Below are 22,181 nucleotides of genomic sequence, written 5' to 3'. Positions count from 1 at the left end.
TTGAAATAGAAACACTATGACTTCCACTAACCCTGGAAGGTCAGACACCGCGGGAGGCTCGGAGGTCAGACCGGGTGGAAGGAGAGCCAGGGAGAAGCAGCCCCCGGGATGTCGGTACCACAGCGGCTGAAGATTGTCGGGCAGGAGTGCGGGAAAGGCGGAGCGAGGCGAGAACGGACCCTATTGTGATGGCGCTGATGAAGATGGCTGCCATCCTTGTGGGCTCCGTGCGTACCAGGCAGCAAAGTGTCCTTTGCTGCTTGGTGCGCTCGGCTCCTTAAGAAAAAAGCATTTCACTGACTGGATTTCACTTGTTGTATTTGGTTATGCGACAAATAAAAATTGAAATTGAAAAATAACAATTCAAATGAAGCAAACAAAGAGAAAAATACAGCCTTATGGGACAAAAACCCTGACCCAGGACGTGCATAAGGTTGTGTGTCACGAGTCATATCAATAATTTTGCTCCCATTCACTGCAATATCCAGACGAACATTTAGAAGCCCACTCGATTTTCACTGGTTAAATTGTGGGACTGACTAGTTCTAGAAGCACATCAATGTTTCTGTGTTCTATGATGTGATCTATGGCACGTTCTTTGGAAAGGAGTGGTCTGACAAAAAAAAAATTCTCCTCCACCCCACAGGACTCAACTGGTTAAACCTTAAGCCGCTACCAGAGAGTCGTGGAAGTTTTAATCCCTCGTCTGTGCTGATTTCGCTTAACAGCCAAACAATGCTCTCTGGGCAGGTCTCCCACCTACCAGCCTCCATTAACTTGAGCTCATACAAAATTGATGCCCATATCCTAACTTGCACTAAGTCCTGCTCACCCAGCATCCCTGTGTTCACTGACTTACATTGGCCCCCAGTCCAGCAACACAGACTTTAAAATTCTCATCCTGGAGTTCAAATCTCTCCATGGCCTCACCCAATCCTATCTCTGTAACCTCCACCAGCCCAACAACCCTCAAACATCTCTGCACTCCAATTCTAGCCTCTTGCACATTCCCAATTTCCTTCACGCCACCATCGGTAGTGTCTTCAGCTGTCTAGGCCCTAAGCTCTCACATTTCCTCCCTAAACCTTTCAGCCTCTCTACCCTTTCAGTCGCTCCTTAAAACCTACCTCTAACCAAGATTTTGGTCACCTGTCCCAATATCTCTTTATGTGGGCTCAGTGTCAAATTTTGTCTGATAAGGCTCCTGTGACACACCGAGTCATTTTACAACATTAAAAGCGCCATGTAAATGCAAGTAGTTATTGTTGAAGGGGAACCACAATTGGCCTCAATATCCCAGTTAGGAAGGGGGGTGGGGGTGGAGGAAGAAAAAGCAGTCACTACTCATTATCCAATGACCCCTGTTGGAGGCACATATAAAAGTACATGCAGTCTTGGGCGAGATATTTCCCCTTCCTGAAAATAACCCAACAATATTCACTGCCTAAACTGAGAATGGTAATATTGTTTGACATACAACAGAACTCTTCCCCTGCAAAATGTCAACATTTCCATGAAAGTGGGGACCAGAAAATAGTCTGAAAAGGAAGAACTTTAAAAAAAAAAAGCCTTAGCAATTGGCACAGACATGATTGCAGATTGTGTTATTGGAGGGAAAATTAAGGATTTTTACTGAACCAAATGCAATTTTTAAACAAATGTTTGAACTACCCATTTCCTGTGTGAAGGATAATCAACATACTGGTTGGGCAGAACAGTCTGGGTGATTTCCCTGTTGTAATTTCTATGCAAGTTTCCATTTTACAAAAACATGTCATATGCTGGCTTTCATTAAAAATTATTCCAAAACAAGTCAGCCAATGAACTCCTATCCTGTACCAATTCAACATTACAGTTGTTTGGATCATGACTTGTCATTAATTATTCCTGCCCTCCACCCTTTCACAGATCACACTTTTATTCTTTGTCTGCCCCCTTTTCCCTGGCTCTCTACTTGCTTAAAAGTTGTTCAACTTCCAGTTCTGTTGAAAGGTCATTGACCTGAACCATTAACTTTCTCACTCTCCACCACTGCTGCCCGACCTGCTGAGTATTAAAAAAAAACTGCGGGGATGCTGGAAATCTGAAATAAAAAGGCTTTTATATCAGATTTCCATAGTATTGCGCTTTTTTAATAACAGTAAATACTCAGCAGGTCAGGCAGCATCTGTGGAGAGAATGTTAATGTTTCAGGTCTATGGCCTTTTGTCAAGTTAATAGTTTAATTTGGTTAGCAGAAAGCACCAATGACTCAAATAAAACAAAGCTGAGAGAGCCTGGATAAGCATCTTCCCTGTTATATGCAGATCAGTGCTCCACGGTGATGTACACTGGGAATGGAAATTATCTTCCTCCGATCTTCCCTCCCCTCCCTGAAAATAAGAATGGCATCCACTTACTTTTCTATGCTCAACAAACAAAACATCTGCCAGTTTATAGTGGGGTATGTGTGCAAACGTGATGTGCCTGCTATATGCAGTTGCCAGTATCAGGTTCAATCATTTCAAGTAGAATTGACAACTTCAGAAATTAAAACTTAACTTTTATTTCTTTTTACAACCAAGTACTTCATTGGCTGTAAAGCACTTTGTGATGCCCGGAGATCCTGAAAGGCACTGCAGAAATGCAAGTTCTTTTAAGCACGGTCAGCTCTGGGATTTGAGCTCAGATCTCCACACCCCCCTCTTTCTCATGGAGGTGATTCTCCAAAGTAAGAGTCAGGCAGTGGTCCATTGTAGGCAGTCTCACTACTTTTACTCCAACTTGTAACACAGCATTTTTATTTCAGATTTCCAACATTTGCTTCATTTTGCTTTTGTTACATAGCAAGTTATGATGATCTGGAATGCACTGCCTGAAAGGGTGATGGAAACAAATTCAATAGCAACATTCAAAAGAGAATTGGATAAATACTTGAAGGGGAAAAAATTACAGGGTTACAGCGAAACAGCAGGGACTGATTAATTGGATAGCGCTACCAAAGAACCGGCACAGGCACAATGGACCAACCGGTGCCCAAATTGTATAAACTGGTTATCAAAGTGCATTGTAGGTAAAATAACTTTGTTGTGCTTAAGATGCGGCAAAAAGGTTTCACAATTCTGAAATGCCAATGATCGTAATATTATTGAAGGGCTTCCCTTTTGACACCAATAAAAGTCGAACTCAAGAGCAAGAGGAAGTGTTACATGGGGATGATTTCACCAAGATCAAATCAGTCATTAAAAGTTCAATAATCTGGGTTCACGTGCCAGAATCGTTATCAAATGTAATTACAAACAAACTGGGGCCAGTGTAAGTGGTGAAGACTAAAACAAGGGCTCCACTCACCAGCTGGCATTAACTCCTTACGTGCACACAAGGAACAATTTATCAAAACTCATCTCTAAAATAGGAAAAATTTGCATCACTATGGGGGAAACAGGATAGCTTTTTCAAAGAGCTGACATGTGATGGGCCGAATGGCCTTCTGTGCTGCAAGATCCCATGATAAATGTACACAAGCTACTCATGTCCATTTTGGTATAATAGTTTTACTGTACAGGCAATGAATCAATAAAAGGAGAAGTACTATGCAATGTTAAATATGCTTTCAGTATACAGGTAGACTATCCTTTATCCGAAAACCTCGGGACCAGCCGTGTTTCGGTTTTCGGAAAATTTCCGAAGCTATTTTATAAGACTGGGAAATTTGTCAGGGGTGGGTCGGCGGGAGTCGGGGTCCGCCGGCAGGGGTCGGGGTCGTGCGCACGACTTACGCTGAACGAAAAAACCTTCGGTTTTTAGTTTTCGGAAGTTCGGATAAAAGGTAGTCTACCTGTATTTCAGCATGTAAAGTACCTGGTGTGTCTTTCATACTCGTTCACCTATATTTTCTAGTTCTTAAAACTCTCAAATTTGGAATCTTTCCTTTTCCATATAGCCCTCAAGGGCTATAGGGCCAATAATAGGAAAATTTTGAACTTCTCCTTAAGCAATAATAATTATATTAATTAACACGTCAAAATCAGAGGCTAAATGATAATGCATCTCAGCATCAGGCTTACCATCCTTAGCACACAGAACTGGTTTGTTCAATTCAAACCCAACCAAATTGGAACAAGCCTCCCAGGATGCTAATCCTTAATACTTAAAAACATGCAATTTTTTTAAATAAAGGCATGAAATATTGACTCCAACCTCCCTTGCACCTTGCTTTCTTCATGTAGAAGTACAAGTCATTTTGGGAAATATCAAGCAACCTTCCTCCCCTCAAAAGTAGGAATCTAACAAATCCTGGACATTGCTTAGGTCAATTTTCAACAATTGTCAAGCAAACTGCATGTGATACAAATATGTACAACATAAGACAGTAATTTTGGAACAAAATTGCCATAGGTCGCAGTAGAGCATATGATAATTGAGATGGTGGAGGGCAAGGTGCTCAAATGTGTGTGGAAAAAGGTGATGAGCAACAGACGTTTGGCATAGGCAAATGATGGCATGTGTAGTCAACTGGCAAGGCTTCAATAAGGGCAACATCACTGCCTTGCTTTTATACACACTTCAGGTCACTATACATACAAAACCCCATTTACTTATGAACTCTTCTACTTGCGCTCACACTGAAAAATCCATATAGCTGCAACCGCCCCTCCAATATGTTGAGGATTTTTACTATTTGGAATGTACTTCCTTTAATGCACATGAGCAAAACAGTACAATTTCAGGTTTCTTTATCTGTGATCTGAGGCATATCAAACCAACGATACACCAATCTAAACTCTAGCTGTAGTGCAATTACTAACCATATCTGCTTTGTATTTATAAGCACAGTCCTGAAGTGATTCCACACATTAATGTTGTAATCTCAAAACACTCAAGTCTCAATTAATCATAAAAATCAGACAGACTGAAATTGTTTAACAAGGTGTAAGCATTTTATTTTTTAGATCCAATAAACCAATGAAGAAACTTCTTAGGCTACAAGTGCTGAAGCTGTGGAGGATTCACTGTGAAGAGAAAAAAAAAGAAAAAATTAGCCCACTGCTTCAAAAGCAAACTAACAAAACTCAACCAAGGGATGCAAAGTTCTTTCGTTAATTACTTTACTCGTGAGCTTGGAGAGGAAGTAGTGGCAGACTATTTAAACATGGGGAGCCCCACCACAATAAGAGTTGGGCGAAGAGAAAATCCAGGCCAGAGCTGGGGATAGGATTGGACTAATGGTCAAATGTCCAGACCTGCACAAAGGATTGCCACTTGCTGATATCTGATACCCGATACCCAACCTTCAGAATGAACATCCTAAATTGAACTACTACATTCTCCAATTTTAGTTCATTTGCTAACTGGACACAAATTATTCTTGTGCCCATTGAAGTTATATTCTCAGGATGTACAGTTAGCTAAAACTTACACAAGAACATAATTTGCCATAAACACATCAATTTTAGTGGTCAACCTTCAAAACTACAATAGGTACAATTACTACTCCACTAGTGTCAGTGTTAGACCAAATACAAAATATTCCACATCCTCCTATAACTCAAGCAGTTGGACATTTGAAATCACACTATTAAATAGCATTAGCTCACTCAGACATCCAAGGAAGGGTTTGCCAACATGAAGAGAAAACCCCTTTCTGGAGGAAACTGCGAATGGTTGGATAAAACAATCATCATTGTGAGCTAAACACACACAAGAACATGTTTTAGTCTACATTGCAAGCTGGGCTATTTTAATGTACTGAAAGCGGATTTGGTTAGTAAAATTCCATCAGAGTACAGTATGCATTAAATACTCACTACTTCCAGTTGGGTGGAAGTACCCTCTTGGACTTGTAATAACGAGCCAGCCTGTGGATTCTGCTCTCAATAAGAATCAAACGGAACTTGGCATCTTTATCCTGCAATGAAAATATCACACTGTTCAGACCAAGTGCTAAGTATCTGCATGTGCTGTTTAACCATCTATTATTGGTTGCTTCAGTTACCATAAGTACCCAAAACTGACAAGTTAGAAATAACCGTATAGCTCACTCAGACATCCAAGGAAGGATTTACCAACATCAGGGAGAAACCCCCTTTCTGGAGGAAACTGCGAATGGTGGATAAAACAATCATCATTGTGAGCTAAATACACACAAATCAACTATCTTAAGAAAATTAAAGCTGATCTTTATTACCAAAATTAGATTTAATATACTTATGCATGATTGAACACTAGTCATTGGAGAGGCAGGGAGGCAACAAAAAGTTCAACTTATCAAGCAGGCTCACAGAGCTTGGTAAACAGCTACTTTCAACACATTTCTACGCTTCAGTTTAAATCCGAGCATGTCATACTGCGGTGTACACTAAAGGTAAAGCTACTTTTGTCTGCAACTAGAGCACAAATATACATATAATTAAACTTTATCAATGCATTAGAATTAAAACAAATGCAAAATTTAAATATTAGAACTTCAATGATGTTTTGGACTACAAACTTGAAATTTGAACCTGTGCAAGATCAAGCTGAACCACCCCATTCTCTTACTCTCCGATGCACCCAATAAAGCCCCAGCCCAGCTGCTCTCAAACTGCTATATCTGTCCCAAATTTAACTGCACAATAAGACTTGAAGTTCACATCCAGTTTCCCAGTTACTTTCTCACAGGGGCCACAAAAAACATAACTGCCTACATTAAATACAGGGGAGTTTTTTCCCCCTGGTGTCCTGGGCCAATATTTATCCCTCAATCAGCATCACCTAAAAACAAGCGATCTGGTCACTGCTGTTTGTGGGAGCTTGCTGTGCGCAAATTGGCTGCTGCGTTTCCTACATTACAACAGTGACTACATTGCAAAAGTGGTTCATTGACTATAATGTGTTTTGGGACATGCTGAGGCAGTTAATGGTGCTATAGAAATGCAAGTCCTTTCTTTCACACTTAAAAGATGTGCACTGTAAATTATTGCATAAAGTGGCTGCTCGCTGCACCAACAAGAGACTGGCATAACTTCACAGATGTACTTGTGTAACTGCCTATTATAATTTAGCAGCCTGCCACACACTTGTCAAAATTATTTTTCTTACACAGCCAAACCATTTGTGTTAAAAAAAGGGACAAATACATGTTATGGTGAAGTTATACAGACAATCCCAGGCTTCAGCCATGTAAAAACTCATCTGGTTCACTTAGGTCCTTTAGGGAAGGAAATCTGCCACCCTTACCCAGTCTGGCCTGTGACTCCAGACCCACAGCAATGTGGTTGACTCTTAACTGCCCTCTGAGGTTCAAGAAGGCAGCTCCACAACACCATCTCAAGGGCAATTAGGGATGGGCAATAAATGCCAGCCTTGCCAGTGACGCCCACATCACATGAACGAATAAAAAAAAAAATACACCAGGCCGGTTGATCTCAGCTATAAGATCAACAGCAGGACTCTACAATTGGCTTTAATTGTCCATGGTTTGAGGGAGGGGAAGTCAGCTGCACCTTCAAAAACACTAGACAGAACAAATCAAACATAGGCAAACAACTGCTGCCACCCACAGATCTATACCACGCAACCAGTACCTTTAAATAAGGAAAAAGAAAATCAAACACATTAAAACGGTTACCTTCCTGTTCCTCTCCAAATGCTTGCGGACAGCCACAGCAGTCTTGATCAAATGGTACAAATCCTCTGGAAGGTCTGGAGCCAGCCCCTTGGACTTCAGTATCCGCAGGATCTTGTTCCCAGTAACAAAACGCACCTGGGCAACACCATGGGAATCCCTTAGGATCACACCTGAAAGACAGTTTTTACAATTCTTCCTTAATGTATTCTTCCTTATAAATTCAACGGATCCCAAGTTGAAATAATCAATCCTTCCCAACTCGGCATCAATTCTAAAAATGTAGAATATACAATTAGATTGCCTACACCAAAGTGTGACCAGTTACTTTGAAATGCTCACTCAGACATCCAAGGAAGGTTGAACCAACACGTGGACCAGTCCTTTCTGGGGGAAACTGCGAATGGGTGGAAAAACAGTCATCACAGTGAGCAATCACTTAGCCTAATGACAATTATCCCACTAGGTCACAGCCAAATAAAGCACTGTTCCCATCACTTAAGTTTTAACGTAAAAGGTTACCACAATGCTCAGTGAAGCCAATTTATGGTGTATAGAAGGCATTTATATACATGATGATTGGGATATAGAAATTTAAGTTTGCTATTCTAATTCTGAAAGTTAAAATTACTAATCAGGTTTTAAGTGATGCAACTTCCAGTTCTCTAATCAATGACCTGAAAATCATCTGGTAAAAATTAATATTGGCAGATGAGCTGATACAACAACCTGCTCTAAATACCCTGCCAACACTACAAGCTCAGTGGGCTAGCCATCAGAGGAAACCTGTGAAACCAAGATCCCAGCTAGGAATCAACACCTCCAAAGGAGTTGGTGAGAAAACTGGCAAAAAAGGTTAAGACATGTCAGTTTAAACCTTTAACAAAGATCACAGCTGACATACTGTATTGAGAGCACTACCAAAACAAAATAGGATAACTTAATTCAAATAGTAAATTTAAATAATTTGAAAATTACCCATTTTGGCAGAATTGACACAGTAGGAAGCCAGGAATTGAAAGGTTTAGTGCACCAGATGCACAGGCATTCAGAACAAGGCGGCCTGAAGCTCATTTCCCAGTCAGGTAACGGCATTATAAGTAATCCTACTTCCCTTGTTTGGAAAAGGTAAAAGACAGCACAATCAGCATTCCAGCTGGTAACTATCCACTGCCTGAAATTGCTTGTTTAAGGGACATGAAGTTACAATGTGGCAAGTCAAACAGCCTGATGGCAGTAGCTGGCCATTTGGGTGCGGCGAAGGCTGTTTATGCTTGTGGTACGGCAACTAATCATGCCAATGCCTTCTGGACATGGAAGGAGGGTAAACCCAGCTGTGAATGTATTCAAATTTACACGAAGCAAGCAACACTGACATGCACGCTCGGAATAAAAATATGGAAATCATAGAATCATACAGCAAAGGAGGCCATTGGGCCCATCATGCCTGTGCCAGCTCAGAGCTGCCCAGTTAGTGCCACTCCCATCTTTCCCCATAACCCTGCAATTTTTCCCCCCCTTTTCAAGTATTTATCCAATTCCCTTTTGAAAATTGCTATTAAACCTGCTTCCACTAACCCTTCAGGCAGTGCATTCCAGATCATAACTCGCTGAGTAAAGAAATTCTTACCGAACCTGATTCTTTGGTCAATTACCTTAAATCTGTGTCCTCTAGTTATTGACCCCCCCCCCCGCCAACCCAGTGGAAACTCTGAACAAAATCCTGCTTCATTTTGTACACCTCTATTAAGTCTTACCTTAACCATCTCTGCTCTAGTCTCTACCTGTACCTCAAGTCTTTCATCCCTGGTACCATTCCAGTAAAACTCCTCTGCACCCTCTCCAAGGTCTGGACATCCTTAAAGAGTGGTGCATTGAATTGTACACACTACTCCAGCTAAGGCCTAGCCGGTGATTTATAAAGATTCAGCATAACTTCCTTGCTTTTGTACTCTGCTTCTATTTATAAAGTCAAGGATCCCTTATGCTTTTATAACAGCCATATTAGCTTGTCCGGTCACCTTCAAAGATTTGCATACATAATCCCCCAGGTGTCTCTGTTCCTGCACCCCTTTAAAATTGTACCATTTAGTCTGCATCACCTCTCCGCATCCTGTCTTCCAAATTGCATCACTTCCTATTTCTCTGCATTAAATGTTATCTACGTGTCTGCCTATTTCACCAGTCACATGTCCTCCTGAAGTCTGTTACTATCTGCCTCATTGTTCACTACATTTGACTTTTGTGTCATATCCAAGCCCAAGAGCAGTGCTTCTAATACTGATACCACTGTATTCTCCCCCACCGTCTGAAAAACAACCAATCAGTACCAATTTCACATCCACGCTGCCAATGTCCCTTTAATCCCATGGGCTTCAGCTTTGCTAACAAGTCTATTATGTGGTATTGTATCAAATGCCTGTGTCTGGAAATTCCACTGGTTTTAAAAGAACATGCATGTTTTTGTCAGCACTAACCATTGGCCTAACATCCAGAACAGAGGCATAACCAGTCCTCCAATTTTAAACAGCCAAAGCTCACTCTTCTAGTCCAGATGCTGTTTTATTAGCTCCATCCAGACTACTCCAAGAAAATATGATGTAAAAAGGGCAGAGAATAGAGGAGCACTAACAGCAAGAATGAACAAACTAGGAAAGGTGGTGGCAGTACAGGAAATCAAGAACGAGGAATGCAAAACAACCAGGCTTCGGGAAGGATGGGGGCAAAGGAGGGAGAAAACCGACTGTGTAACCATATCAAACTCATTGGTTCTTACATGTATCTGGTTCCCACAGTAATCAGTATTTAAACACTTAGATCCAGCAATCATCTAATACTTTGAGGGAGGAAGAAAGAGAAGGGTATATTGATAGGGTGAGATGAAGTAAGGTACTTGTGTGGAGCATAAACATCGATATAGTTGGGGTGAACGGTTGGTTTCTGTGCAACTTTCTAAAATTGTGCACTTACCAATCTGTGATGGGGTCAAGCCCTTCTTTGCCAGCTTGTAAATCTGTTCTTTTACATCATCAGATGTGAGTTTGAGCCACTAGGAGGGAAAAAAGCAGATACATCAAATGTAGAAATAAAGTAACTGATCTTCCTGTACATTTCGCTTTACACAGAACACTGAAAACACAAATCACCTCAAAGTGCAAGAATTGTGATCTCAACTACACCAAACCCTTTTGGAAAAAGAGCAAATGCACTTTTAACACTTCAATCATAACAAAGAGGCATGATTAAAATACTGAAAACACCCAGTGTTTGACAAGTTGCAGAGGTTGGAAATCTCAAACAAAAAAGTTGTGAACACCAAGGTCAGTCAGTAGGCAGAGAACAGATTTGTCAATGTTCCAGGTGTAGGTCCTTTATCACAACACTCCACAACCATCCACTATATCCTGACTGCAATTGTAATTAGTTCCCTCTCCTCGGGTAGTGCCATCACCTTATCACCTCAGGTCATTGAAAATGCTGTCTCTTCCCAAATCCATGCCCGTCTTCCCCAAACTTGATATTTGAATCTTCCCAAACAAGTTTCCATCCTGTTAATAGTACCTTTACAAGGACTACAGTGATTGAAGATGGCGACTCACCACCACCTTCTCGAGGGTAATTAGGGATGGGCAATAAATGCTGGCCTTGCCAGCAACACCCACAGCCCGCAAACAAATAAAAAAGTACTGAAACGACCCTACCCAGTCACAAATGACATCTTGACTGTGATGCACTATCCCCGTCATCCTTCCAGACACCTCTGCAGCCTTTGACACAGTCAACCACACTACCCTCCTCAAACACCTCTCCTCTAGTGTGCAGCTCAGTGGAACTGCCCTCACTTAGATCCAATCTTACTTTTGCAACCAGACACATTGGGGCGACTAAAGTCATTGTCTTTGGCCCACACTAACCCTGCCCCGGGTTGAAATAAACTAGTAGCAACCTCTACCTCCTATTTTTGATTAAAACCAGATACCCTTTTCAGCAAAGACTTCCTAATTCCATTTATATTTATAACCTTCGCCAGGTCCACAACCCAATGAATTCCTCCAACTCTGACTGTGTGCCTCCTGCACACCCTACCATTAGCAGACTTGTATTCAGCCTGCTGGGCTCCAAGCCCAGGGGATTCTTCCCTAAATTTCTCTGTCTCTCTTCCTTGAAGCCCCTTAAAACCCACCTTTAAACAAGCTATCAGTCACCAGTAATATTTCCTAGTTTGATTGTTGGTTTTTGTATGAATAGAGTCCAGTGAAGAACCTTGAAACATGTTTTCTACTCTGGTGCTAAATAAATGCAGGTTGTTTTTGATTCAACTAGCATTTATTATTTTAATATTTAACCAGATCTATTCCATATACCTACACAGAGAATCTAAAAAAATCCTATAGCACACAGATGAGGATATTTTACTATTTACTTTGTCCTGTATAAGACCTTGGTCAGGCCTATTCAAATACTATGTCCAGTTTTGATGATCTTACATGGCAGGCTTTGAAGTTGGAAAGGGTGCAGAGGAGGCCTCCAGATTAACTCCCAGTTTGATGCATCCTAAATGATCAAGACAGGCTAAAATAACTGGGCCTCTAGACCTTAGAGAAGCATAGACTGGGGTGATTCCATCGAAGTTTATATGATGAAGGGAGTCGACTGTTTTAAGGGTCGATCGTTTTGATCACCTAAGGAGGTTGGAGAGGAATCTCTCACCACCACACCCCACCAAACTGGCCTGGATTTTGATCTACCTTTTCGCCTCTCCCATGAGATCAGTTTCAGGTGGGGTGTGGAATCTATATATTGTGATGCGCACGACATCACACTTGTGTAGAATAAAAACAGAAAATGCTGGAATTAATCATTATCAGGCAGCGACTGTGGAGAGAGAAACAGTTAACGGTTCGGGTTCATGACATTGGATCAATTGATTGGCCAGAAGGACTACACAAGTCAGTCATCCTTCGTAAGTAACGTGTACCAGCTCCTGTTACTAAATAAGAAAATCTATTCACTTACTGTGGGCACACTGCGTCTGTAAGGTAGTGCTGACTGGGACAAGCCCTTGCTGTAAAAAAAAAGTTTAACGTAATTACTACTTGAATCGATTCATTATTGACGAGCACTATGTTTTGCTCTTTTAATAAACGAACGCTCTCCTACATTAACGGAGCAGAGGCATCAAACTGAAGTAAAAACTGAAAAGCGGAGATCTCGCCTAAAATTGCCCAGTGAAAGCGCTCCTCCCACCGGTGGGGCACCAGCCACGCCAGGAAACAGATGCTGCAACACGGGGAAGGACTGCAGCAACTCCCGCCACCCCGAGCGGTGGGGCCTGGTGTGAACACGGCATAGGCCGCGACCCCGCCCGCCGCCCAGACCCAGAGCAGGCGGGGCCCAGGCCCGAGACCTGGCGCCAAAGGTGGCTGTAAAGTCCGGCCTGCTGCAGGCTGCGGTGTTCGGCCCGCTCTGGAAACTACAGCGCGGGGCCTAGGAGCCGGGTGTCCGCCATTATCGCGCCAGCTCGACCGCCCCGATTAAAGCGCGGGGCGGGCGATGTCAGGGAGCGCCGCATGCCGGTTACTGCGAATGAGCCCACCCGCTGCTCGGCTACATGACGGTGCTAGTCCGGGGTGATGAGACCGCCGCTGCGCGCCGAGCCGGCCGCTTCCCGGCCCCTTACCCAGGAGCGTGCATGCGACCCATGGCGGCGGCAGAAAGGAAAAAGAACGAGCTAGCTGCGCCTGCGCCAGTTTAGGCCACTGGCCCGGAAACACGTCAGCGCGTAGCACGAAGCGCCGCCCCGAGCGTTCTGGGCGCACAGCGTCCCATTGTGATGTCACTGGCTGAACAGAATGAATATAGCTTTCGCGAGCTCTTTTCTCGCCGGGCGCGGTGGCGCGCGCCTGTAATCCGGCTGCTCGGAGGCTGAGGCTGTAGGATTGCTTGAGGTCAGGAGTTCTGGGCTGCAGCGGACTATGCCGATCAGGCATCCGCATTAAGTTCAGTATCTATATGGTGCTCCAAGGGGAACCTAGGACCACCAGGTCGGATAAAGAGGGGTGAACCGGCCCAGGTCGGAAACGGAGCAGGTCAAAGCCCCCGTGCTGATCTGTAGTGGGATCGTGCCTGTGAATAGACGCTGCAGTGCAGCCTGGCTAATACAGTGGGACGCAGTCTTTTTAAAAAAACAAAATTCCAATTTTTTACCATTTTGCATTTAATTGCTATTGAACCAGTTAAATGTTGATGCATTTCGCAGCCTTAAATTAGTTTAACTTACCTAATTTTTCACCATACTCTTATCAACTGCAGCTGTAATAATTGCTCAGTCACTTTCTCAACACTGTACTTGCAAGTTAAATGTTCACTTTCCATGCAGTTATATGTGAGACTAATAAAACATTTCCAAAGACTAACGCTGTTTTTGCCTTTTCGGTTAGCTCACTGCTACTGCTCTCTGCTGCCCACTGCTTGACATTTTATTTGGAATTTTGCTCCTTTGAAATTTATACCTGTTATCGCCACAGGGGAGAGCTAACTTCACTTGAAATTCCCTCCTGTCCTTGCAACAAAATTGTATTCACTTTACCGATGAATTCATACTCAAAATACGATTTTTAAAGAAAAATATGTAGTCCTATTATTGTGTAATTGATCTAGAAAGTGATAAAAGTTAGCAATATTTGTTAAATAAAAATGAAGTTATATTTATTTTCTGATTTCGAAATTTTTCTTGATTATAAAAACAGTGCAGCTGGTTAATTGCTCTTTACTTTATGCTTAATCTGTCCGTAGGGCAACCGCTAGGGAGAATACTTTTAAGCTGAATGAGTTTCTTTCCTCGCATCTCCAGTGATTGGGAAAATCATTTTGAATGGCTGCAACCAGCATTGAATTTTTTGCCGCTTTCTTTTCACATTGTCGCCCGCCTTGAGGTTTGCGCTCTCTCGTGGCCGCGGCGAGCATAATTGTGTAAAGTGGCGATTTTGTAAGTGCAATGGCTGCAGTAAGCAGCAGGGAGCAGTAAGCGTGAGTTGAATGTGGCGGAGACAAAGAATAGGCTTTGTGGAATGTGGTAGTTGAATGGCGTTATAATGATTATTAAGAGTGCGTGTGTGTGCGCGCGTGGAGGGCTGGTGAAGATTTACCTGTTGTGAAATGTGAGGCTTTGTTTCTAGTTTTCAAATATTCATAGATACAGCACAGAAGGAGGCCATTCGGCCCGTCGTGCCTGTGCTGGGTCTTGAAAGAGCTTAGTCCCACATGCATGGTTTTTATCCATAACCCTATAAATTGCTTATCCTCAAGTACCTATCCAACAATGTTTTAAATTATTTCTGGAATCAGCTTCCACTGCCTTTTCAGGTAGAGCGTTCCAGATCCCGACAACTCTCAGTGAAGAATTTCTCCTCATCTCCCCTCTAGACCTTTTTCCCAATGATTTTTAAGCTATGATCTCTAGTTATCGACCCACTCGCCAGAGGGAATATTTTCCCCCTGTTTATTCTATCAAAACCTCTCATCATCTTGAAAACTTCTATGAGGTCACCTCTTAACATTCTCTGTTCCAAGGAGAAACAGTCCTAACTTTTCCATCCTCTCCTCATAACTGAAGTCCCTCATCCCTGGTAACATCCTGGTAAACCTCCTCTGTACCCTTTCTAATGCCATTTCTTCTTTCCTGAAATGTGCTGCCCAGAATTGTCCACAATACTTCAGCTGAGACCTAAGCAGGGATTTATAAAGTTCTAGCATGCATCTCTTTGCTTTTATATTCTATCCCCCTATTTATAAAACAAAATAACAACTTAGATGATGGCATAGAAAGCCACATATCCAAATTTGCCAATGACACAAAGATAGGTGGTATTGTAGGCAGTGTAGATGGAAGCATAAAATTACAGAGAGATTTTAATAAATTAAGTGAATGGGCAAAACTGTGGCAAATGGATTTCAATGTAGGCATCCACTTTGGACTGAAAAAGGATAGTACAGGATACTTTCTAAATGGTGAAAAGCTAAAAACATTGGAGGTCCAAAGAGACTTGGGGGTCCAGGTACAGAGATCATTAAAATATTATGAACAGGTACAGAAAATAATCAAAAAGGCTAATGGAATGCTGGCCTTTATATCGGGAGGACTAGACTACAAAGGGGTAGAAATTATGCTGCAGCTATACAAAGCCCTGGTTAGACCACACTTGGAGTACTGTGGGCAGTTCTGAGCACCACACCTTATGAAGGATATATCGGCCTTGGAGGGAGTGCAGTGTAGGTTTACCAGAATGATACCCAGACTCCAAGGGTTAAATTACGAGGAGCGATTACACAAATTAGAAGGTTAAGGGGTGATTTAATTGAAGTTTTCAAGATATTAAGCGGAACTGATGCGGTAGATAGAGAGAAAATATTTTTGCTAGTTGGGGAGTCTAGGACGAGGGGGCATTGTCCAAAAATTAGAGCCAGGCCTTTCAGGAGTGCATTTAGGAAGCACTTCTACACACAAATGGTGGTAGAAGTTTGGAAATCTCTTCCGCAAATGCCAATTGATGCTAGATCAACTGTTAATTTTAAATCTGAGATTGATAGATTTTTGTTAACCGTAGGTATTAAGGGTTATGGGCTAAAGGCTGGTAAATGAAGTTAGCTTGCAGATCGTTAGAAATGCTAGGGAACCAAGGGTCTAGTGAGGAGGAGGAATGAAAGGAAATTAGTATTAGTAAAAAAAATAGTGCTGGAGAAATTAATGGGACTGAAAGCTGATAAAGCCCCAGGGCCTGATAATCTGCATCCCAGTGTACTAAAAGAAGTAGCATTGGTTGTCATCTTCCAAAATTCTCTAGATTATGGAACAGTTCCTGCAGATTGGAGGGTGGCAAATGTAACCCCACTATTTAAAAAAGGAAACAGGGAACTACAGACCAGTTAGCCTAACATCAGTAGTAGGGAAAATGCTAGAGTCACATAAAGGATGTGATAACAGGACACTTAGAAAATATTAACGGGATTAGACAAAGTCAACATGGATTTATGAAGGGGAAATCGTGTTTGACAAACCTCCTGGAGTTTTTTGAGGATGTAACTGGTAGAATAGATAAGGGAGAACCAATGGATGTGATGTATTTGGATTTTCAGAAGGCCTTTGATGAAGTCTCACATAAGAGGTTAGTGTGCAAAATTAAAGCACATAGGATTGGGGGTAATATACTGGCAGGGATTGAAAATTGGTTAACAGACAGGAAACAGAGAGTAGGAATAAATGGGTCTTTTTCAGGATGGCAGGCGGTGACTAGCGGGATACCGCAGGGATCAGTGCTTGGGCCCCAGCTATTCACAATATATATCAATGATTTGGATGAGGGAACCAAATGTAATATTTCCAAGTTTGCTGATGACATGAAACTAGGTGGGACTGTGAGTTGTAAGGAGGCTTCAAGGCGATTTAGACAAGTTGAGTGAGTGAGCAGATGCAGTATAACGTGGATAAATGTGAAGTTATCCACTTCGGTAGGAAAAACAGAAAGGCAGAGTATTATTTAAATGGTGATAGATTGGGAAATGTTGATGTACAAAGGGACCTGGGTGTCCTTGTACAACAGTCACTGAAAGCAAACATGCAGGTGCAGCAGGCAATTAGAAAGGCAAATGGTATGTTGGCCTTCATTGCAAGAGGATTTGAGTACAGGAGCAAGGATGTCTTGCTACAGTTATACAGGGCCTTGGTGAGACCACATCTGGAGTACTGTGTGCAGTTTTGATCTCCTTACCTAAGAAAGGATATACTTGCCATAAAGGGAGTGCAGCGCAGGTTCACCAGACTGATTCCTGGGATGGCAGGACTGTCATTTGAGGAGAGATTGGGTCGACTAGGCCTGTATTCACTAGAGTTTAGAAGAATGAGAGGGGATCTCATTGAAATGTATAAAATTCTGACAGGGCTAGACAGACTGGATGCAGGGAGGATGTTTCCCCTAGCTGGGGGGTCTAGAACGAGGGGTCACAGTCTCAGGATACAGGGTAGGACATTTAGGACTGAGACAAGGAGAAATTTCTTCACTCAGAGGGTGGTGAACCTGTGGAATTCTCTACCACAGAAGGCTGTGGAGGCCAAGTCACTGAATACATTTAAGAAGGAGATAGATAGATTTCTAGACACAAAAGGCATCAAGGGGTATGGGGAGAGAGCGGGAATATGGTATTGAGATAGAGGATCAGCCACAATCATATTGAATGGTGGAGCAGGCTCGAAGGGCAGAATGGCCTACTCCTGCTCCTATTTTTCTATGTTTCTATCAGACATGATCTCATTGACTGGCGGGATAGGCTCGAGGGTCTAAATGGCCTACTCCTGTTCCTATGTTAACCCATATGCTTTTTTGACCACCTTATCAAATTGCCCTGCCACCATTAAGGATTTATGTATATGGACACCAAGGTCTCTCTGCTCAGATACACATTTCAAAATGTGCTATTTATAATATACCGTCTTTCCATATTAGTCCGCCCAAAGTGCAACAATTCACACTTCTCTGTGTCAAACTCTGTCTGTCATGCTTCTGCCCATTTTAACCATCCTGTCTATGCCAGCCTGAAGCCTTTAACTATCCTCATCATGAACTACAACTTTGCCAAGCTTTGCATCACCTGCAAACTTTATAACGCTGCTCTTTACACCCAAGTCTCGGTTGGTTATAAAAATTGCAAAGAGTAATGGACCCAAAAATGATCCTTGAGGAACACCACTACAAACCACTTCCCAGTGTGAAAAACATCCATCCACCACCATCCTTTGCTTCCTGCCACTGAGTCAATTTTGCATCAATGCCACCACTTTCTCCTTAATTCCATGGGCTTCCTTCTTTTCAATAAGTCTCCTGTATGGCACTTTGTCGAATGCCTTCCGAAAGTCCATATATACAACATCTACTGCACTACCTTGATCAACCTTCTCTGTTACCTCATCAAAGAATTCAATCAAGTTCGTCAGACATAATTTACATTTAACAAATCCATGCTGGCCTTTCTAAATGAAATTTTATTTTGTCTCTGATAATGGTTTCCAATAACTTCCCCACCACCAATGTTAGGCTGACTCGCCTGTAGTTCCCTGGTTTATCCCTCTCCTCTTTCTTGAATAGTGGTGTAACATTAGCAATCATCCAGTCCTCTGGCAGTACTCCTGTATCCAAAGAGGTTTGAAAGATTGTGTCCAATGCTTCTGCTATTTCTACCTTTGCTTCTTTCGCAACCTAGGATGCATTCTATCTGGGCTATGTGACTTACCAACTTTCAGTAATGTTAATCGTTTTAGTACATTTTCTCTATCTATTATTAATCCTGCCTATAACTTCCCTCTCCTATTTCAGTGTCACCTTCACATCATCCGCTTCCTTTGTCAAGACAGATGCAAAGTACTCATTTAATATTTTAGCCATGTCCTCTGCCTCTACATGAAGATCTCCCTTTGGGTCCTTAATAGGCCCAACTTTTCCCCAAGCTAACCGTTTGCACTTTATATGTTTATAAAAAAATTTAGGGTTCAATTTAATGCTGCTTGCTAATCTTTTCTCGTAACCTCTCTTTGCCTTCCATATTAACTTTTTCAATTCCCTCCTCCTGTACTTTCCATAATCTTCCTGGTTATTAACTGAATCTTGCTCCTGGCATTTGTCATAAGCCTCCTTTTTCTGTTTTATTTTAACTTCTTTTTCTTTTGTCATCTAGAGCGCAGTAGCTTTGGATGCTCTACCTTTTCCCTTCAAAGGAATATGCATAGATTGTACCTGAGCGCTCTCTTCCCTGAATGACCTCCATTGCTCCATAACTGCTTTAACTTGCAATCGCCTTTTCCAATCTACCTTCTTAAATCACTGAAATTAGCTATTCCCCAGTTTAGCATTTTTACCTTCGATGATGTCTGGTCTCTTTCCATAATCATTTTAAACCAAATTATGTTGTGGTTACTGTTAGCTAGATGATCTCCAACGGTAACACACTCCACTTGTCCTACTTCATTTCCCAGAACCAGATCCAACACTGTTTCCTTCCTTGTTGGACTGGAGACATATTGATCAAGAAAGTTCTCCTGTGCATATATCAGAAATTCTTCTCCTTCCTTACATTATGTTTTTCTCAGTCCATATTAGGGTAATTAACGTCTCCTCACATTACTATTCTATGTTTGTTACACGCCTTTGCAATTTGCTGACAAATTTGCTCATCTAACTCTTTCTCACTGTTTGGAGCGCTATAAAAAAACTCCAAAAAATGTAACAGCTTACACTCTGTCCCTCAACTCAAGCCAAATAGATTCAGTCCTAGAATTATATAGTAAATCCTTTCTCTTTAGAACTGTAACATCATCCTTAAACAATATGCCATGCCCCCATCTCTTTTGCCTTCTCTATCATTCCTGAATACTTGGGAACCAGAAATATTAAGAACCCATTCCTGGCCTTGTTTGAGCCATGTCTTTTTTAAAGAGCGGCGGAGACCAGGTAGGCCTCAGAGAGGTGAGAGCGGCGGCGGGAATCTCGGAGCGGCGAGGCTTTAAAGAGCGGCGGAGACCAGGTAGGCCTCAGAGCGGCGAGAGCAGCGGCAGGAATCTCGGAGCGGCGAGGCTTTAAAGAGCGGCGGAGACCAGGTAGGCCTCAGAGCAGTGGAGGGAATCTCAGAGCAGTGAGGCTTTAAAGAGCGGTGGAGACCAGGTAGGCCTCAGAGCGGCGAGAGCGGCGGAGGGATATTCGGAACGGCGAGGCTTTAAAGAGCAGCGGAGACCAGGTAGGCCTCAGAGCAGCGAGAGCGGCGGAGGGATATTCGGAGCGGCGAGGCTTTAAAGAGCAGCGGAGACCAGGTAGGCCTCAGAGCGTACCAGTCTCAGAGAGAGGGAGAGAAGTAAAAAGCAATCAAAGTGTGATGTCACCAGAAAGCAGGTAAGTGATTGGTTGGTGAGTATTTCACTCTTTATAAACTTTAACTCTGTGGTTTATACTTTCTAAAGTCTCTGTGGTGTAGCGGGGACTGTTTGTAAACCAGGGCCCTTAAATATACCATTTAACTGTAGTGTAATTGGTGGGATTGATTTGATTTAATTTAATTGCAATTAATTAAAGGGTGAGTCATGGCAGGACAGTCCGGTGCCATGGTATGCTCCTCCTGCGCTATGTGGGAACTCAGGGACACTTCCACTGTCCCTGACAACTATGTGTGCAGGAAATGTGTCCAGCTGCAGCTACTGGCAGACCGCATTGCGGCGCTGGAGCTGCGATTGGATACATACTGGACCATTCGCGAGGCTGAGGACGTCGTGGATATCATGTTTGATCAGTTGGTCACACCACAGGCAAAGGTTGGACATGCAGAAAGGGAACGGGTGACCAACAGACAGAGTACTAGGCACAGGCAGGTAGTGCAGGGGTCCCCTGTGGACATCCCCCTCTCAAACAGATACACCACTTTGCGTACTGTTGGGGGGGATGGCTTATCAGAGGAAGGCAGCAGCAACCAACTTCCTGGCACCAGGGGTGGCTCTGCTGCACAGGACGGGAGGAAAAAGTGGGGTAGAGCTATAGTAATAGGGGATTCTATTGTAAGGGGAATAGATAGGCGTTTCTGCGGCCACAAACGAGACTCCAGGATGGTGTGTTGCCTCCCTGGTGCAAGGGTCAAGGATGTCTCAGAGCGGCTGCAGAACATCTTGGAAGGGGATGGTGAACAGCCAGTTGTCGTGGTGCATATAGGTACCAACGATATAGGTAAAAAACGGGATGAGGTCCTAAAAGCTGAATATAGGGAGTTAGGAGGTAAATTAAATAATAGGACCTCAAAGGTAGTAATCTCAGGATTGCTAGCAGTGCCACGTGCTAGTCAGAGTAGAAATAGAAGGATATTTCAGATGAATACGTGGCTAGAGGAATGCTGCGAATGGGAGGGATTCAAATTCCTGGGACATTGGAACCGGTTCTGGGGTAGGTGGGACCAGTTCAAACCGGACGGTTTGCACCTGGGCAGGGCCAGGACTGATGTCCTAGGGGGAGTGTTTGCTAGTGCTGTGAGGGAGGGTTTAAACTAAAATGGCAGGGGGTTGGGAACCTGAGTAGGGGGACAGAGGAAAGGGAAACAAGGATAAAAGCAAAAGATAGGAAGGAGAAAAACATAAGTGGCAGTCAGAGAAATCAACAGTTTAAATCAAACATGGCCACAGTAAATAATAATTCTAATAGGTCTAAGAGCATTAAAAAAACAAGCCTGAAGGCTTTGTGTCTTAATGCAAGGAGCATTCATAATAAGGTGGATGAATTAGCTGTGCAAATAGAGGTAAATGAATATGATTTGATTGGGATTACGGAAACATGGCTCCAGGGTGGCCAAGGCTGGGAACTCAACATCCAGGGGTATTCAATATTCAGGAAAGATAGGCAAAAAGGAAAGGGAGGTGGGGTAGCATTGCTGGTTAAAGAAGGGATTAACACAATTGTAAAGAAGGATATTAGCTCTGATGATGTGGAATCTGTATGGGTAGAACTGAGAAATAACAAGGGGCAGAAAACGTTAGTGGGAGTGGTATATAGACCTGCAAACAGTAATGCGGAGGTTG

General features: G+C 42.7%; 1 protein-coding gene and 4 non-coding genes across 5 annotated transcripts; 1 reads left to right on the top strand and 4 right to left on the bottom strand.

Moving 5' to 3' along the window:
- Nucleotides 1-4,897: 4,897 nt before the first annotated feature.
- rps13 (ribosomal protein S13) lies at nt 4,898-13,332 on the bottom strand. The gene is made up of 6 exons (XM_086007859.1): nt 13,266-13,332; nt 12,602-12,650; nt 10,556-10,634; nt 7,589-7,758; nt 5,787-5,887; nt 4,898-4,991 (listed from the first exon to the last, which is right to left on the bottom strand). Exons 1-6 carry the CDS (start codon nt 13,286-13,288, stop codon nt 4,958-4,960), a joined length of 456 nt encoding a protein of 151 aa, XP_085863985.1. The 5' UTR covers nt 13,289-13,332; the 3' UTR covers nt 4,898-4,957.
- Nucleotides 5,573-5,668, bottom strand: LOC147106961 (small nucleolar RNA SNORD14). The gene has a single exon (XR_015081184.1). It is a non-coding gene; the product is annotated as a small nucleolar RNA SNORD14 (small nucleolar RNA).
- On the bottom strand, nt 6,017-6,112 carry LOC147106960 (small nucleolar RNA SNORD14). Its single transcript, XR_015081083.1, has one exon. It is a non-coding gene; the product is annotated as a small nucleolar RNA SNORD14 (small nucleolar RNA).
- LOC147106959 (small nucleolar RNA SNORD14) lies at nt 7,924-8,016 on the bottom strand. The gene has a single exon (XR_015081251.1). It is a non-coding gene; the product is annotated as a small nucleolar RNA SNORD14 (small nucleolar RNA).
- A 135-nt stretch (nt 13,333-13,467) lies between the features above and the next one.
- Nucleotides 13,468-13,765, top strand: LOC147106957 (signal recognition particle RNA). Its single transcript, XR_015081200.1, has one exon.
- Nucleotides 13,766-22,181: the final 8,416 nt, after the last annotated feature.

The sequence above is a fragment of the Somniosus microcephalus genome, chromosome 15 (assembly GCF_052327205.1).
Source record: "Somniosus microcephalus isolate GS21.2 chromosome 15, FLI_Smic_1.0, whole genome shotgun sequence".
In the NCBI taxonomy this organism is placed as follows: Eukaryota; Metazoa; Chordata; class Chondrichthyes; order Squaliformes; family Somniosidae; genus Somniosus; species Somniosus microcephalus.
This window is presented reverse-complemented; position numbering and strand designations above follow the sequence as displayed.